A 20,107-nucleotide genomic window follows, 5' to 3' on the forward strand; every position below is an offset into this window, starting at 1 on the left:
ATAAGACAAAAATTTTAAGTAGGAAATTTTTTTGTTGTTGCATAAATTGTATAAATTCTTTATAAAAGTATTTTTAAAAGTGTGCTCAAATGTTCTAATCTCTCTTAAAATGCTCAGTCACAGGCCTTAAAAACACGTTTTCTGTGGCTCCTGGTCAACTATAATTCAGACTCATCATTGCATATCTTGTGTGATTGCAGATGCGTACATTGTGATATCGATGCTGAAGTGATATTTTGTGCAGCCCTAAAATATACTCTTTAAACAAAGGTTCTTATCGTCAATTATGATTTCAACTAGGGCTGCGCAATTAATTGAATCGCAATCGCGATTTGAAACATTGCGATATGAAATATATTTCTATTATTTAATTTCCCCCACCCAGAGCAAATGCGTGACTGCCGTCTGTGTGTGATAGTCTAACTAGCCAATTGAGTTAGCACACTTTCGTTCTACCCAATCAGAATTGGACAAACGAACTATGCGAAACGCCCACAATAAAAAACGTTTGCTGACTGTTCTGTATTTTTATAATTATTATATTTGTTTGTATAATAAGCCACACTATCTCCCTAATTTGAGTTCAACATGTTTACAGAAAGGTAAGGTAATTTTATTTGTGTTTACTGTTTGCTGTAGAGATAAGTGAATGTTTAATTTCTGAATATTTTAAAACTAATTTGAATAAATGTTTAACTTAAGTGGGTTAACATTTGTTCAGTTCTTTTTTTAACTAACACTCACTGCATTTTAGCAGTAAGAAGCAATGATACAGAATATTAAGCTGAAGCTTGACTACGAAATTAGACCACAAATCTAATCGAAATCACAATATCTATCAATAACATTTTTTTTAATAAATATAAATAAATAATCGCAATAAGATATTTTCCCCAAATCGCACATCCCTAATTTCAACATCCAGAGAAACTTTTATTCCACAAAAGGATTCTTTTAGAGTGGAAAAAATGTTTTTAAAATGTTACTTAGGTTAATTTAGAAATGTTATTTTTTTTTTTTTTAAGATTTATTTTTGCCGATTTTGCCTTTATTAGATAGGACAGTATTTAGGACAGGAAGCGAAGTTGGAGAGAGAGAGAGGGGGGTAGGGTAGGGAAATGCCATCGAGCCGGGATTCGAACTTGCGACGCCCTGACGTGCTACTGCACCATATGCTACCAACGCGCTAACCACTAGGCTATTGCGCCGACCGGTTAATTTAGAAATGTTATTAAGCACAATTCTTTATAGAAGTGTTCACTAAAAAGTTCTTTGGGAAATAAAATATAGTCCAGTTTTATTCAAGGTGACACAAACATAAATAGCATCTGAGAGCCACATGGTGAGCGAGAGCAAAGGAGAGTGTTCGTATATTATAATATTGCAGTGAAATAATTGATTTAGAAACTTTCTTGACACTGCCTGCATGTATTCTCTTGCACAGTAGCATTAATGAACTCCAACAGCCAGTCAAATGACAGATTAAGTTGGAAGGTCATTGGCGTTCATAATAAAGTCGAAAGAAAATCTGTTCGCTTTCCCACTACTTTCACTTGACACTTTTATCTCTCTGTTGTGTAATATGGCAGTATATTATTCGAGCTTTACAACTAGGCGGGCACGGAGAAGAAAGAGAGACAGCAGATGTGTTTATTTTGTCCCTGTCACAAGATCATAACAGAGGCATCGGACACCTTGAAAACTTTCCACCTCACAAAGTCTTTCGGGCTGTCGGTCAAACGTCCAGCTCTGACGCAGTAACACACCTCTTTCTGCCTCTCTCGCTCTCTCTTTGCTATAGAGGGGTCTGGACAGCTGTATTTTTCCACTCTGTCAGTGAAGAGCACATACTGTAGATCCCTGAACTGGGCCCTTCCTCAAAACCGTGGGCAAACACTACTGGACCCGACTGTTTCCAGTCTGCATTTACCCATATGGCCTCTTTGCATGTAGACGCGTGGCCTTATGTCATGGCCCAGTTTAGGGGATTCAGCTATTCTAATGCCTTTTAATACCTGCAAATATGATGATCCCCTTTTGTGAAGTAATATAGTAGGCAGTGGTGTAAAGAAACAAATTACAAATACTCAAATTACTGTAATTGAGTAGTTTGTCTCAGAAATTGTAATTTACTGAGTAGTTTTAAAAATGTGCACTTTTACTTTTAAATGTACTTGAGTGAATTTTTTGTATTGGTACTTTTATTTTACTACTTTCCTTAAACCTGCAGTCACTACTTTTTTTTTCTTGTCTATGGGGATTAGAAAAATCAGTCTTGTGATTCCTGTCCAATCAAATCGCACATAGAAGATACCTCAAGGTCACCTCAAGACATGGGCGATTTATAATTGCAGCAAATTGTTTGGAAGCATTAAAAGTGTCCAAAAAGATGTCCAAAATCTTTACATGCAATGACCCAGAGACATGTTTAGATGCATGTTAGATGCAAGATGACGAATATTTACTGTATGATGGCCGAAATGGCGTCATGATGTCAGATTGACGTTGTACCCCAACTTCGTAGGGACATTGCATTTTGTTTGGAAATGAAAATTATGTTGACATCAGAACACAAGGTCAGGCTGATGTCAATGTCCAACGTCCAATCTAAAATCAATCAAATATCAACGTCTAATGTTACACCTTGATCTTGAGTGGACGTTACCACTATGTCCTCTATTAAACGTTTGATTTTGGTTGCCATACCTGACGAATAAACGTCAGTATTTGACGTCAATATGATAATGGTTTAAGATGTTGGCTTGACGTTGGATTTTGATCACTTTCCAACACAACCTAAAATCAGCCAAATATCAACGTCATTTAACGTTGTTATTGGACATCAAAATAAGACGTTGTACTTAGACGTTGGCTAGACATTGAATTTTGGTCACCTGACGACATAACCTAATATTAACGTCTTATGATGTCGTGTGCCTGCTGGCATGCGCTACAGAATGTTACGTTTACACACAATCACAAATTAAATGTAAACGGATCAGCTTTTTACAGCGTAATACTCACTACTCACTACTCTTGAATACTTATTAAAAAGGCTACTTTTTACTCGTACTTTGAGTAATATTCACAACAGATACTTTTACTCTACTTCACTACATTTTAGGCAAGTATTGAAACTTTTACCTAAGAATGATTTTTTTAGTACTCTTTCCTCCACTGATAGTAGGCAACAAGGTGTTTAATGTATGTAGAGCCAGTTGTACTTTTTTTTTTTTTGCACATTTGTGCGAATAGCATTGAATTTCCAAAATTATTATAAGTGAGCTGGAAAGTATATTTACGCATACGGTTGAAGGCGAAATTATTCCCTTCTGTTATTAGCTCTTCTGTGAAGGTTTGAATTCTTTATTATATATTTCCCAAGTGCTTTGAAATGGAGAGATTTTTTTTACATAATAGTTTTAATAACTAATTTCTGATGACTAATTTATTGTGTCTTTGACATGGTAACAGTACATACTATTGTGTACTTATTATTACGCAGTTATTATGCAAGGTACTAGTATTCAGCTTAAAGAACAATTTAAAAGCTTAACTTGGGTTATCTAGGAAAAATTCTTAAGATATTAAAATGCTTTTAACATTAATCAAATAATGCATGTGATAATAAAAAGTCTAGGTATGTATGAAATGGCATTCAATGTAATCATCTGGATTTTTAAAAATAAAAATAAACATAAATTATTAGGTAAACAACAAGTGCTGTCAAACAATTAATCGTATCCAAGATAAGTTTGTATTTATATAATATAATGATGTGCAAATTTATGTATATGTGTAAAAGTTTTGTTTATGTACACAACCAAATTTATACAAATGAAATATAGATTTATATATAATTTGTATTTTATTTATTTATATTATTGTACATTTGATTTTTTTTCTTTTAAAAAATATTTCCCAAATTATGTTTAACAGAGCAAGGAAATTTTCACAGTATGTCTGATAATATTTTTTCTTCTGAAGAAAGTCTTATTTGTTTTATTTCGGCAAGAATAAAAGCAGTTTTTCATTTTTTTAAACCCATTTTAAGGTCAATATTATTAGCCCCTTTAAGCTATACATTTTTTCGATAGTCTACAGAACAAACCATTGTTATACAATAACTTGCCTAATTACCCTAACCTGCCTAGTTAACCCAATTAACCTAGTTAAGCCTTTAAATGTCACTTTAAGCTGTATAGGAGTGTATTGAAAAATATCTAGTCAAATATTATTTACTGTCATCATGGCAAAGATAAAATAAATCAGTTATTAGAAATGAGTTATTAAAACTATTATGCTTAGAAATGTGTTAAAAAAATCTTCTCTCCGTTAAACAGAAATTGGGGGGAAAAACAAACAGGGGGGCTAAAAGTTCAGAGGGAATAATAATTCTCATTCAACTGTATATATTTATATTTATTCGGAATGTGATTAATCAAGATTACTAGTTTGAAAGCAGTATATTAAATTATATTATATTATATTATATTATATTATATTATATTAAATTATATTATATTATATTATATTATATTATATTATATTATATTATATTATATTATATTATATTATATTATTTTATGTTATATTATATTATATTATATTATATTATATTATATTATATTATATTATATTATATTATATTATATTATATTATATTATATTCTCTCACAACTCGCTCTCTCACAAAGGCACAGGATCGCAGGAATTATCAAATTTATTTACATAACGCTCACTGGAAACACTGGAACATCAACACACAGGAATCATGGGGTGAAGACGATATAATACCGGACGCTGGACTGAACAAAACACAGGACTTAAATACACAGGACATGATTACACAAATCACAAACAAGGGTGACAGAGCAGGTGGAACTCATGATCATAGAAAACAGTGGGAAAACAGAACAAAGGAATCACAGCACATGGAACAACCATAACACAGACACCTGACACATACAGTATATTTGGTATAAAATTTAAATAATTAGAAATATTTTAATGCTTGTTTTGCCTATTTATTTTTTTAATAATTTTCCTGGCACTGCATTAAAAAGCATCTGCTAAATGAATAAATGTGAATGCAAATGTAAAAACATGACTGAGACTCACTCTTCTGCGATTAACAAAGTACAGATCTTATGATCTAGAACAGGAATGTGTAAACCCTATCCTGGAGCGCCCGTGTCCTGGATAGTTTTGCTCCAACCCTAATCAAACACACCTGCCTGTAGCTTTCTAGTGATCTTGAAGACAATGATTAGTTTGTTTAGGTGTGTTTGATTAGAGTTGGAGCAAAACTCTGTAGGGACACCAGCCTTCCAGGATCAACTTTGCCCATACCTGATCTAGAATGACTCAATTTGCAGAAACAGAAGTTAAACTTTACAGTTTATGCAACAGCACTAAATGAACATTGTTAGTAAATATATATTTAAATGTATACCACATTACATATATTCATCGATCACAGCCTTTTCGTATGGTGCTGTGGCATGAAATTGCTCCTTTTTATATATTTTATGTAGAATAATTTATTTTACATGGATCCGTTTTTCTTTTACATAGATCCTTTGTTTACTTCTCCCAGTGTCTTGCTGCAGTTTATTTCCTAACATGAAGTAAGTTTCCATGTGTGTGTGTGGAGCCCTTAACAAACCAGCAGCTCAAAGAGCTTTTTGATTTCTAGCGTTTGGAAATAAACAGAAATTAACTGGCCTACAGATTCTGGTACAGGCCTGGTTGTTTGTTTCAGGATCACAACGAGGCCTTCTGTATGCTGATAAATCTCATGTGCAATGCTGGTTTGTCAAAATTAGTTTACAGTGGGACTCTGGCGCTTATAGAAGTGCGTTTGCGGGTTTTAGTTGGGATCTGGTCTGATCCGAATGCAAACATTTATTATTTGAGAAATTTATAATACTTTTCAACAAGAACATTTCACACTTACATGTTTGTCTGCCTTCAGCTCAGCTATTTATCTCCACTTATCAATGTCTGGAATATTTCTATAAGGATAAAGAGATTTAGATATATTATTGTACAGGTCGGTGAAACACAAGGTGTTAAAATCTGCATAAACAATGAATAAAACAATTCTAAAGGACTGTAACTAGTTAACTAGTAACTGTAATTAAATTACTTGTCACTCAAAAAGTAAGGGATTACTTTAATATTTAAGGTAACGTAATTATTGCTTGTCTTAAATGAGTTGTCGAATAAGTTATGAATCAATTAATTATGTTTTATGCATTAATTCTAATGTTAGAAACGATACCAAACCATTTGAGCTGCTATATAGTTGTTTGGACTTAATTTGTTCTATTAACTGAACTTAAAATGTTTAAGTTACTAATACTCTAAATCAGGGATCTCAAACTACCAGCCCGCAGGCCATTTACCAGGCCATTTGAGGATGGCCACCACAGGCCATTTGAGGAAACCGATTGTAACAAACCATTTAAGTTCAGAAACTAATCTTTATGAGTACCGTGAACTTACTCCATTTGAGTAAACGAAGCAATTTTAGCACAGTACAACTCGATAAATGAACAGAACTCAAACCAAATAAGTACTGTAAAACCCAACAAGTTAAGGCAACTCAAACTGTTTGAGGAAACCGATTGCTACAAACCATTTATGAGTACTGTGAACATTTTAGTTGACGTAATGAGGCATTTAATTAACTAATTTCAATTAACTTTTCAAATGAGTAGAATTAACTTTCAGTCAATTTTGAGTTAACTAATGGGTTTTACAGTGTAGATGTTAGAATATCCCTTCTTCGCTCTCTTCGCTGTTGTTTTCTGCTCTCGGCGTTGAACTTTCTACACCGTAATCTTCTGTTTACTTTGAAGACAGATGAAAAGTGATAGCTGGATGGAAGGAGGCAGATGGCAAGGTGGACTTGACTTTTTGACTTCGCTAGCCCCATCTTACATAAAGAACACAATGAATCCATTCACTTCTCTCCAGGGAAGAGGGAGAGAGTCTGAGAGAAACGAGAGAAGTAAATACAGAGAAGAAGAAAGGCTTCGTAGATGCCTGTGGTTTTCTGAGAAACTAGTGGGCTTGTCCAAGAAGGTGTCTTCGCACATTCTTAAAGGCACAATATTTACGATTTTTGCACGTACACTGCCAAAAAAAAAGCAAGAACAATGTTGTTATTGTTGACGTGTACTTGCATTAAGTCATGAGCTGTCTTGTATCACCTGTCAATGGGTCATACGGCCAAATTAAACACAGTTGCGCATCCCAAAGAAATAGTATGTGTAATACAAATTATTGCAAACTATGTAAAACTAAACAAAAGTTGCATTTTGAGCACAGATTCTTTCTTTCTTGTATGTCCCTGTTTTAGATTTTTTGTTTGACCTGATAAATGTATTAAAGGAAACAAAGTTTAATATTACTGAGGAAAATAAAGGTACGCCACAATAATCTTAACTCTTGTGTTGTCCTGGAATTCTGTATACACCGTTTGCCCTTCAGGTCAAAAATTGCCACCTTTACTAAACCATAAAATTTTGATCATGAAATCTATTTGGATGAAGAAACAACTTCATTCACTTTGTGAATGTCTAGGTATTCTTTTATTAGTGTGGAGTTTTATTATTGTTTAATCGGTGGTCAACTCTTGTTTTTGACAAAAGTAAAGGGTATGTTTTCAAATGCTAAAGGTACCTGCATAAGTGTAAAAGTTTTTAGGAAGACATAAAAGTTAAATCAGCAGATTATTATTGTGTGTTGTAGTGTGTAGTGTGCCAGTAGTTTTTGTGGGGAAAAAATGCTTTTATAGCTGGTCGGTCAAATTGACCCAAAAGACAACCATTGTACCCTACACTACCTGACAACTATTGTCACCTATCCAAGTTTTAGGAACAACAAATAATAACTTGACTTCTAGTTGATCATTTGGTATCAGAAGTGGCTTATATGAAATGCAAAGGCCTCTACATTACACTTATTTTACTAATATAAAATTTGATCATGCCTTGATTTATAATTATTTCATTAGGACAGGAAGGTCTGACTTTACTTAGACAAGAGTCTTGTCACTTAACAGAAATAATGTACAGTATAGAATATAAAGTCATGGTGCAGTGGAGAAAAAAAATTATATTATGTATGACTCCCATGAGCTTGGAGGACTGCATCCATACATCTCTGCAATGACTCAATTAACTTATTAATAAAGTCATCTGGAATGGCAAAGAAAGCGTTCTTGCAGGACTCCCAGAGTTCATCAAGATTCTTTGGATTCATCTTCAGTGCCTCCTCCTTCATCGTACCCCAGACATGCTCAATAATGTTCATATCTGGTGACTGGGCTGGCCAATCCTGGAGCACCTTGACCTTTTTTGCTTTTAGGAACTTTGATGTTGAGGCTGAAGTATGAGAAGGAGTGCTATCCTGCTGAAGAATTTTTCCTCTCCTGTGGTTTGTAATGTAATGGGCAGCACAAATGTCTTGATACCTCAGGCTGTTGATGTTGCCATCCACTCTGCAGATCTCTCGTACACCGCCATACTAAATGTAACCCCAAACCATGATTTTTCCTTTACCAAACTTGACTAATTTCTTAGAGAATTTTGGGTCCCATTAGGCCTTCTGCAGTATTTGTGATGATTGGGATGCAGTTCACCAGATGATTCATCAGAAAAATAGACCTTCTGCCACTTTTCCAAATGATCAACTAGAAGTCAAGTTTATTTTATTATTTGTTGCTCTTACAACTTGGATCAATGTGTAGAGCCCTCATGAAAATATTTAAATAGATAATGGTTAATTTTTCTGATGCTAGGGTCATTTTATAAAAACTTACCAAACTTTGTTTAGTTTTTTTCTGCTCTTAAAATGGTGCCAGGGTCAATTTTGACCCGTAAGACAACAGAAAGACAAAAGGTTTTATAGGCCATATGAAGATAAATCAACATCAACAACAACTTTCTGGACGTTTTTGTCACAACATAGCCCTTTAAATACCTCAATAAACTGTTTCTTGTTGTCTTTTTTTTATCTTAAACTGTGCAGAATATTTTTTTACATTGTTTTGCCAAGTTACAATAAAAATGAAGCTAAACAAAATAAATATAACCTTTTTATTTAAATCAAAATTACTGAAACTAAGATCAAAACTTAAAATATTAAAAGGTCAGTTAGTCCACCCAAAAAGGAATATTCTGTGATTAATAGCTAACCCCTATAATATTCTTAACCCCTGAGACCTTAGTTCATCTTCAGAACACAAATGAAGATATTTCAGTTTTTTTTAACCGTAATCATACGAAACAGGTACGACTGTACAGACATCTTTATGATCCGTCCATGCGGGATCATAGAAATAATCAGATGACCAATAATTCTTGGCGAGAAATTGCAACAGAAAGTTTTTGTAAACGTTTGGAAAAACCTGAGGGATAAGTTTTAACACCTTATAAAGGGGCAATGGCAAAAGTGGAGACCCAGGTGGTTTTAATACACAATTACAGAAATGTGCTTTGTTTTCACCTTTCATTTTGAATTTAAAACTATTTAATAGTTACAAAACCATAATTAAGGAACAAATTATTTCTTTGATGACTGGAAAAGAATATTTGAGTTTTATCAGTTTACAATATATTGATGCCCTGTTTTTCTAGGCTTCATTGGTGATAATGGTCAGGAATGTTGGACCATTATTGCCTTTTTAGCATATATAGCGGACAGAAACAAGCCAGACAGTAAATGTGTCAATTGTGGAGCGCGCTAAATCTAAAAAAAACATCTGTATTTTTTAGTAAGTGTACTTTTTTGTTTTTATTCTTGCCATAATAAAAAAAAATATTTGTAGAGCAACCTATGTTCTCGCCATTGATATTTTGATAAACTTTTAATAGGTGAAACTGTCTGAGATATGAACGCAAGCAAGTGATGCATCAAAGTTTGATTTAAAAAAAAACTTGAATGGTTTTAAAAATCTTTATTATTATTAAAATAATTAATAAAAATTATAAAAAATAGTTAATTACCGTCTTCAATAATATTAATGATATGACGTAGTTCCAGAAACTTCCTACTTGTCTGTTAATCCGTCTGACATACGGTCAGTTTCTTTTGACCGTCGTTTTAAAGAATATCTCAACGGCGAACACATCAAGTATGAAAGCCTCGTCCATTCCTTCCTGAGGTTTGCACGCAGTCAACAGAGGTCCATGACACGGCGCCAGGTGAAAGTATAAATCAGCCTTTAGAGTCAGCACACAACACGCAAGCATCATACTGTTAAACGAAAACACACAACCAGATCTGATAGGAAAGACCTACTGAACAAACATGCTGTACCATTTTTTTGGGTGCATAAAATTGTTCTTGGAGCTTCGTATGATAACAGTTTGAACTCACATTGAAGTTCAAGGACCATTGAACACACATGAATCGTCTTGACAATGTTCTTGGTTACTTTTCTCAACATTGAATGTCTCAGACTCATGTCTCAGTCTTTGGAGGATGAGAGAGCTCAGATTCCATCTAAAATATCCTGATTTGTGTTCAGAAGATGAACAAAGGTCTTAGGGGATTGGCACAACATGAGTGAGTAATTAACCCTTGTGTGCTGTTGGGGGTGTTTTCATCCATTCTGGGGTGATTTTGAGTCTTAATCTGGCCACAACTTTCACTGTGTTTCAGCAAATGGAATGATTTTTATTCTTATTTTGACACACATTTTGGTAAAATGCTTCGAAATAAAAAAAAACTCAACAATACACAATTGTTGTGCTCAAAATACATTTGTTTTAAACAAATGTACCACTCTTTCATTGTGTTGGTGGCTGTTTTGCTCTATTGACTTCCATTATTATGAATTTTATTTTCATTGCAAAGCCATGACACCATATAATCATGCACTCTTGATTGTTGCTGGTTTTCCCTGGTTTTCGGAAGAGGTATATTTTTTTTGCGCTGATGATCATTAGTTGGGAACATAAAACCTTTAGATAGGTCTGTGCAAATAAGTTTCTTATGGCTTTGTCATGGCTCTGCAATCACAAATGTCATTATAATGGAAGTCAATGGGGCAAAAACAGCCACCAACATAAAAAAGGGTAGTCAATCTAAACAGTACACAAGGGCTAATGACAGAATTTCTATTTTTGGGCGATCTAATTCTATAATAAATACTAATTAAATAATACCGAAATATCAGTGGCTGAAAGTTGTCCATATAATCTGTAATTTAGTGACCGATATTGTGCCCTCTCTAGATGGAGAAGCCGCCCTTGCCCAGTGATGAGAATGGGAGTGTATTGGCGGAGAGCCGGTCAGACATGACTTTGGTGTCTGCAGATGATGAAGGGTCTGCGGGCGCTGATGGCCAGGAGGATGACAGGCCAGCGTGGGACAGTAAACTGCAGTACGTTCTCGCTCAAGTGGGCTTTAGCGTTGGATTGGGCAATGTCTGGAGATTCCCCTATCTGTGCCACCAAAATGGAGGAGGTGGGTAGTTTTTCATTGTATGTGTGTGGGGGGGAAATTAGCCATGTTTTCATTCACCTATTTTTCAGCACATGGAATATTGTATTAAAATAATTCAAAGATGCACATAAAAAAACGTATGCCCACAACTTGGTAGTATAAACTTTGTATCTGATAAGAAAAATATTCATAAACTATGATGGAAACATTTATTAACGTATTATAATGTGATTGTTTTAACAGATCATGTGATAACAAAAATCTGAGAGGGCATTAAAGGACAAACCAGCAGACCGACCACATTGTAAAACATCTTAAATGTTTTGGTTTTATTCTAAAATCCCTCAGCCAAAGTCATTCAAAGTGGTTCAATATTACTACCTCTAGAACTGTTTTGAATGTCTGCGCTCCCAAAGAGCGTCTCACATCTCCAAAAGCCTCCGCATATTCACTGTTTTTCATCTTCATATTCTGAGGTGCATGTAATTTATTAAATAAGCTAAAAGGCACACAGTGGCTTCTCCTACATCAGAAAACTCGATAGCATAACATTTGATATTTGATGCCAGTTTATCAGAAAGTGACGATTTTGTTCTGTTTCATTCATTGTTTCAACATGTCTAAATCGCTTCTTTGGATGGAAACCTAGCTATTAAGTGTTCGGAAGTCTAATACTCCCTCTCACTTGAAAGACGATTTCCCTCCTAATGTTGTTTGGTTTTGTATTTGTTCTTTAAAGTGTGGTTTTATGCCACTACATTTTCCTAATTTAAGTGGACAGTCAGCTTGGAAAATTGTAAATTTAGAGCGATTAAAAAGGAAAACAATTGGAAAAAGAGACATGTGTCAGGTTTGTGTAAAAACTGCTTATTTTGAAGATCTTGATAGATGTGACACAAAATGGAGGGGAAAAAACTTCCTATTGCAGAGCATTCTCATCATTCTTGGAGGCTTTTTTTAAATAAAATCCCCTTACAAATCGTTCAAGTGATTTACAGTGGAGACTATGGCATTGTGTGTTAGCGACAAATGGTTTTGTCCCCAGTGGTGTAGTCCTAGAAAAAAAGGTGGTGTACTATTACCCACCCAACCCGCCCATGCTGTTTTATAATTTTACCTGAATGTTTCAGCGAGATATCATTCAGTTGACTTTGAAAAACATACTAAATTTTCTCACAGCTGCTGTGGTCGTCAGGGCGCGGCGAATGGCGCAAAATATAAACAAAAATGCACCAATTGCAACAAATTAAGATGAGAGTTAAAAAAAAAAACATTTGGTATACAAAAGGGCATGCGAATACACGTAAATTAGGGATGTCTAATCAGAAAAACAAGTGAGTATACCGAGGGTATACGCAATTATTGATCCTCAGAAGTCGTAAAACCCAAACAGCTAGTGGAAAAAAGTAGGCTTACTGAGTATACGTGCGTATAACCCCGACTACACCACTGTTTGTCCCCAAATGTAATCCAAACATTTCACCTTCTTGTTATTTCTGTAATTGTCATGAAACTGTTTTTCATGTTTTTGCTGAATGTTCAAGATTGGTACCACTTTTTACAATCCTTGAACAGATTACTAAATTAATGAGCTTTGGGTTTAATAAAACAGCTTTTATTTATGGCTGTAAATATTTCAAGGAAATAAGGATCGATGTACCTTTTTTAATTTTATAGTTGATCAAGCAAATTTAGCCATTTGGCAGATTTGCTCTTGAAGGGCGGATTGTAAATGTTCTTAATTTGTTCACAGCACTAGTTGAATAAAGAAAAAGGTTGGAATATGCATTTTTTAAAATGACATGAAACATTTTTGTGTAAATGGTGTGTGAAGAGTAATGGTTTCTTATTATTTAATTAGTGATTAATCTGAAATGTTTTATTTTAATGTTGTAAGTGTGTAACTTAATGGTCAATAAAAGATTTTCTAAACCTCTATCTCTCTTATCAGGTGCGTTTATGCTACTATATGTGATGCTGCTGTTGATAATCGGGGTACCTCTGTTCTTCATGGAGCTTGCAGCTGGGCAGAGCATCCGGCAGGGCAGCATCGGGGTCTGGAAACACATATCACCTCGTCTCGCCGGCATCGGTTACTCCAGCTGCATGGTAAAACAAACATGTTCATGAACTCACGTGAGAATAAAAGACAGTTGAAGACATAAATATTAGCACCTCCTGTGCAATTTTCAATCTTCAATGTTCAAATATTTCCCAAGTGATGCTTAATGGAGAGAAGAGTTGTCAACACATTTTAAATGCTGTAGTTTTATCAACTAATTTCTAATAACTGATTTCTTGTGTCTTTGCCATGATGAGAGTAGATCATTTTACTAGATGTTTTTCAAGATACTAGTATTCAGCTTAAAAAGCAATTTAAAGGCTTAACTAGTTTAATTAGATTAACTAGGCAAGTCATTGGACATCGGTGATTTGTTCTGTAGCCATTCATAAACTAATATCTTTTGAGGGGTTTTTAAAATGTTTTTAAATATTTATTTTTTATTCCTGCCAAACTAAAATAAAGACTTTCTCCAGAAGAAAAACACAATAGGACATGCTGTAAAAAATGTTCTTGCTCCATTAAACAACACTTGGGAAATATTTAGAAAACAATTGTTCACATTACAGCTAAAACTGTATTTAAAGGTATCCTCAAGTGCCTTGAAATGCACAGCTAGGATAGGTATAGTAAGAGTGGGGCATACAGTAGCCCCTCCCCTTTTTTTAAAAAACAGCCACAAGTGTTTCAATAACATCACAGATGCCAGTCAGTGGAGCTGGAGATATGGAGGGTTTCAGAGGAACTGGAGTAGCCTACAAATATTTATCCTGATTATTTTAATGTTGAGCACGCAGTCTCATTGGTTGCAGAATCAGACCAATCAGATCACCATGTAGTAATGATGTTATTGCTTGCAGATTCCATGTAAATGATCTATTAGACTGCTCCATTGAAAATTTCATGACTTAGTTCAGCCTTCTGCATTTAAACAAGTCAAACAGGCGTCCTTTTTGTTGGCAAAACTTAAAAATTCATTCATTCATTTTCTTTTCAGCATAGTCCCTTTATTAATCTGGGGTCGCCACAGCGGAACGAACCGCCAACTTATTCAGCATATGTTTTACAAAGTGGATGCCCTTCCAGCTGCAACCCATCACTGGGAAACATTCATACACTGTCATTCACACACATACACTATGGACAATTTAGCTTACCCAGTTCACCTAAACCACATGTCTTTGTACTGTGGGGGAAACTGGAGCACCCGGAGGAAACCCAAGTGAACAAAGGGAGAAAATGCAAATTCCACACAGACTTAACACACATCACCCGACTTAAAAATTTTAACTATTGATATTTTTTAATATACATATATATATATATATATATATATATATATATATATATATATATATATATATATATATATATATATATATATATACATACATACATACATACATACATACATACATACATACATATATATATATATATATATATATATATATATATATATATATATATATATATATATATATATATATATATATATATATATATATATATATATATATATATATATATATATATATATATATATATTGGCACGAGGAGCTTTCTCCCTCTCTTTTCTGCTGTTGAGGACTGGAGGACAAATGAATTAGAGTTCTGCAATTGTAATTATACAGCTACAGTTGAAGTCAGAATTATTAGCCTCCCTGAATTAATAGCCCCCTGTTTATTTTTTCCCCAATTTCTGTTTAACAGAGAGAAGATTTTTTCAACATATTTCTAAACATAATAGTTTTAATAACTCATTTCTAATAACTGATTTATTTTATCTTTGTCATGAAGACAGTAAATAATATTTGACTAGATATTTTTCAAGACACCTTTATACAGTAAAGTGACATTTAAAGGCTTAACTGGGTTAATTAGGTTAACTAGGCAGGTTAGGGTTATCAGGCAATTTATTGTATAACGATGGTTTGTTCTGTAGACTATCGAAACAAAATATAGCTTAAAGGGGCTAATAATTTTGACCTTAAAATGTTTTTTAAAAATCAAAAACTGCTTTTATTCTAGCCGAAATAAAACAAATAAGACTTTCTCCAGAAGAAAAAACATTATCAGACATACTGTGAAAATTTCTTTGCTCTGTTAAACATCATTTAGGAAATATTTAAAAAAGAAAAGAGTATGTTTTTATGTATATACGGCAACATTTGTGTGTGTGTGTGTGTGTGTGAGTGCTTTTTAATGTGACATCGAATAAAAAAAATTATATCTAAAATCCAATTCAAAGAACTCAATATATATTATATTCAGCAATTAAGCTTGTAAGATATAGATTCTGAGAGTTTGGTTTGTGTTTCTGACTAGGTTAGCCATAAGTTTACATTTTTCTGCAAGAGAAATAAACTAAAATGAAATTTTGGGAGATTTGTGGTTGGAAGGGCATCCACTGCATAAAACAATTGCCAGAGTAATTGACGGTTCATTCCTCTGTGGTGACAGGAAAGTGGAAATGAGTGAGAGACTTTAGATGTCCTAAGAATAGTTTAAAAAAGGTGTAATGTCAATTTATTTGGCAATTTCATGTCATTTACTATAGCACAGTATAACTTCTTTTAAAACCTAATAAAGAAAAAAAAGCTTAAATCTCTCCTGGTTCACAGCATCTGTTTTTCTATGTATTATTTTCCAGTGCATAGTTGACAATAAAACAAAGATGGCCAAAAATACTATGTTTTCTGAGATATTACTGCAGAGTTTATCCAGTATTTAAAGTGAGCTGAACGGTATGATGTTTTGCCTGGTGAGTTCATTCCATGGGCTTCTGTTAACTTGATTTATGAGCCACTGTAATGCCACAGATTAGTTTCAACAGGAAATATTTCCACACAAAAATACCACAAAAATGTTGTGGCTGACGCATCATAAAATTAGAAATTTTTGAGCAAATATTTATAGAATTGTGTGTGGACAAATGTGTCGGGTTTATTTTTAGGACTGCAGCTTTACTTCACTGTTGAAAGAAGTGTTTCTAAAATGGCTACACATGTTGATGTACGTTCTGTGTTTGTATGTGAAGGGGAGTGTCTTTCCTCTCTGTATGACTATATATGTGTGAGCATTTCCTGTATGTGTGCCTGTATGATAACGTTATCAGCTCGTCAGTAAAATCAGATGGCAGATGGTCAAAACACTGCCTTCCTACATAGTATGAAAGGATCCTTGAGTTTGTCTTTTCAGTAATGGAATGAATGGTTGATAGTGCCCATAATGTCCGCACTTTATTCTGTTTTTTTGTAGGTGACTAGTGTAAAAACGACTAATAGCTATCATACGTCTCCAGTTTATTGAATTGCAAACATTTGTTGTGTATTACAAGACTTAAAAATGTTATATTTAAATATGCAGAGTCATTGTTAATACACAAATACACTTCATTAAACATGTACACATAGACGTCACCTATATGCTTGAAAACTGCAGGTGAACTATGCATATAATAACTTATATTTTCAATTCAATTCATCTTTATTTCTATAGTGCTTTTACAATGTCGATTGTGTCAAAGAGAAGTATTAATCACTACATTTTATTTGTTTTGTTTATCCTTCAGGTTTGTTTCTTCGTGGCACTTTACTATAATGTGATCATTGCCTGGTCTCTGTTCTATATGGGAAATTCATTCCAGTATCCGTTGCCTTGGGAACAGTGTCCTGTAGATATGATCTCAAATCAGACAGGTATGATGCACGCGCACACACACAATCACTCAGAATGTATATTTTCAATAATTTTGTAGTTAAACTGAAGAATTGAATATTTAATTGTACCTAAAAAGCCTAGTTTCAATGACCTACTCTATAATAAGCACTGGCAGACAAAAAGATAAATATTCATACATTTTTTTTGGCGCAGTCCCTGATTTATCAGGGGTCGGCACAGCGGAATGCACCGCCAACTATTCCAGCATATGTTTTGCACAGCGGATGCCTTTCCAGCTGCAACCCAGCACTGGGAAACACCCACACACTCTCACATTCACACACATACACTGCGGGAATTTTAGTTTAATCAATTCACCTAAAGTGCATGTCTTTGGACTGTGGGGGAAACCGGAGCACCCTGAGGAAACCCACGCCAACACAGGGAGAACATGCAAACTCCACATAGAAATGCCAACCGGCCCAGCCAGGGCTTGAACCAGCCACCTTTTTGATGTAAGGCAACAGTGCTAACCACTGAGCCACCATGCCACCCCAAAGGCAAATATATATTTTTAATCAAATTTTCACACTGCATCTCTTTAGGACACGGTGCTAAAGCCCAAAACAAAGCCGAACATTGGATTGAGTTAGCTTATTTAATTCAAAGGCCTTGTTATTCATTTCAATTAACCAATAATATTAATACAACATTGATTAATGTATAATGATTCATTTACACAAATCTAAAACTTTTATTACTTGACAAAATACCAGAGGCAACAAGTCAAATCTTAACAGTAATTAGCTTGCAACCTAATTATCTTATTTGAAATTCTGTCAGCGCCCACTTATGCGGTCTAATATAGGCGATACTTAAAGATGTAATTATAACAAGGTGATAAAAACATGTAACAAAAAAAAAATGGAAAGTAAATTTAAAAGACAAAACAAATAAACAAAATCCTTAATTTCATTACGAAGACAAGAAATGTATCCTTTGACCTTGCTTGACTTTCCAAAAATTCCATGAGCCGTTAGAACCCTGTGTACCCTACCATTCGAAAGTTTTAGGCATGCAAAATTCTATAATAAAGAAAGACATTAATGTGAATAAAAAAAACTAACGAATTGCATAAAGAAAACAAATATTCTACAAGAATGCATTGAATTGATGTAAATAATGATTCTTTGGAACTTTCAATTTAGGGATGAACAATATATCAGCGGTCATATCGTTATCCGTGATAAATGCTATTTTTAATGTTATCGTTAACAGTCTGATAATACAATTGGTCAATATCTGTGAGCCGATAAGTTCTGTATGATTTCCACTGGTTGAACCACTTCACATGTATGCTGCCAGCCACATTTTTTATTATTTTTCTGGTATTTTGAATAATCTTCAGTGATCTGGTTGCTTTATTTATGCTTTTTTTTGTCAGGCAGTAGTTTGTATGTTCACAAGTTGACCATAGAAGAATAATTCAGAAAGTTCAGAGATCAGTTCAAACTTTTCTGAAGTTTCTGAATCACTTGTTCACTGAATATGCTATCATGCAGAGAATATATATATATATATATATATATATATATATATATATATATATATATATATATATATATATATTTGTTTATATATATATATATATATATATATATATATATATATATATATATATATATATATATATATATATATTTATCTGCTAATGTATTGATTATTGGCTTCCAATCTAAGGGGTCATTGTTTATCGGCATCGGTCAAAACATCCATATTGCTGCATGCCAATTTCTATTCATTAAAAAAAAAAGTATAACGATTTTCATAAAAGCAACACAACAATTCAAAGGGATTTTTTTTAACATACCAAGCCAGGCATATGACTTAGGCAAGTTATTGTTTAATGATGGTTTGTTCTGTAGACTATTGAAAAAATATTTAGCTTAAAGGGGCTAATAATTATGACCTTAAAATGGTTTGGAAAATATTAAAAACTGCTTTTATTCTAGCCGAAATGAAACAAATAAGACTTTCTCCAGAAGAAAAAAATATTATCAGACATACTGTGAAAATCTCCTTGCTCTATTAAACATAATTTGGGAAATATTTAAAATAGGGGGAAAAAAAAAATCAAAGGGGGGCTAATAATTCTGACTTGAACTGAATAAATGTTTTAATGAAAACATCAAGCTTCCAAAAAAACAGTAAATCTCATTCCTTTAAATCTTAAGATGAGGGATTATAAGAAAGAGTACATTTCATTACTGGCCAACTCAAAGCAAAATGATCATTCTGTTGAAATTGGAAAAGTGTTTTGACTTCATCTGTCAGCTAATTAGTGCAGAATCAGCTCATCACTCTTCACTAACACGCCTAATAATCGCACTCTGTGTATATTGCATGTCTTTGATACAAAAGGCCTATACGTGGCCATGTTGTAACACATCTCATCCTCCTGTTTCAGTGAAGGAATGTGCTGCAAGCTCTCCTACCTCATATTTCTGGTTCAGGAAGGCTCTGGATATCTCAGACTCCATAGACCAGTCAGGAGAGTTTAACCCCATCATGACCGGCTGTCTTCTTGCCGCTTGGGCTATAGTGTGTCTCGCCATGATCAAGGGCATCAAGTCTTCTGCCAAGGTACAAAGCGCGCACACAAACACACACTTTTAGTTTCCTATCATGACATCAAGGGTTTTTCTTATATAGACTACTGTTTGTAACAGTAATGATATTTATTTTTTTGCAAATAAATATATAAAAATCTGAATTTTATCAAACACAAATGCACTTGAAGCTAAAGGAACATCACTTTTTTTGGAAATAGGCTCATTTGACAACTCTCCTATCCACGTGTTAAGTGTGACGTCACGCAAAGCGGCTGCTGGGTCCAAGCGCTCTATCAAACTGTGTGTG

The 20,107-nt window shown here is 33.9% G+C and overlaps 1 protein-coding gene across 1 annotated transcript in view; it reads left to right on the forward strand.

Moving 5' to 3' along the window:
* The window catches only part of slc6a16a (solute carrier family 6 member 16a), a 38,724-nt gene that overhangs the window by 3,772 nt on the left and 14,845 nt on the right, over nt 1-20,107 (forward strand). The window contains exons 2-5 of the mRNA XM_056453233.1: nt 11,253-11,484; nt 13,415-13,572; nt 17,100-17,226; nt 19,656-19,831. Of these exons, the coding sequence (XP_056309208.1) occupies nt 11,253-11,484; nt 13,415-13,572; nt 17,100-17,226; nt 19,656-19,831 (693 nt within the window). The remainder of the gene's footprint in view (nt 1-11,252; nt 11,485-13,414; nt 13,573-17,099; nt 17,227-19,655; nt 19,832-20,107) is intronic.

This window comes from Danio aesculapii, chromosome 3, assembly GCF_903798145.1.
Source record: "Danio aesculapii chromosome 3, fDanAes4.1, whole genome shotgun sequence".
In the NCBI taxonomy this organism is placed as follows: domain Eukaryota; kingdom Metazoa; phylum Chordata; class Actinopteri; order Cypriniformes; family Danionidae; genus Danio; species Danio aesculapii.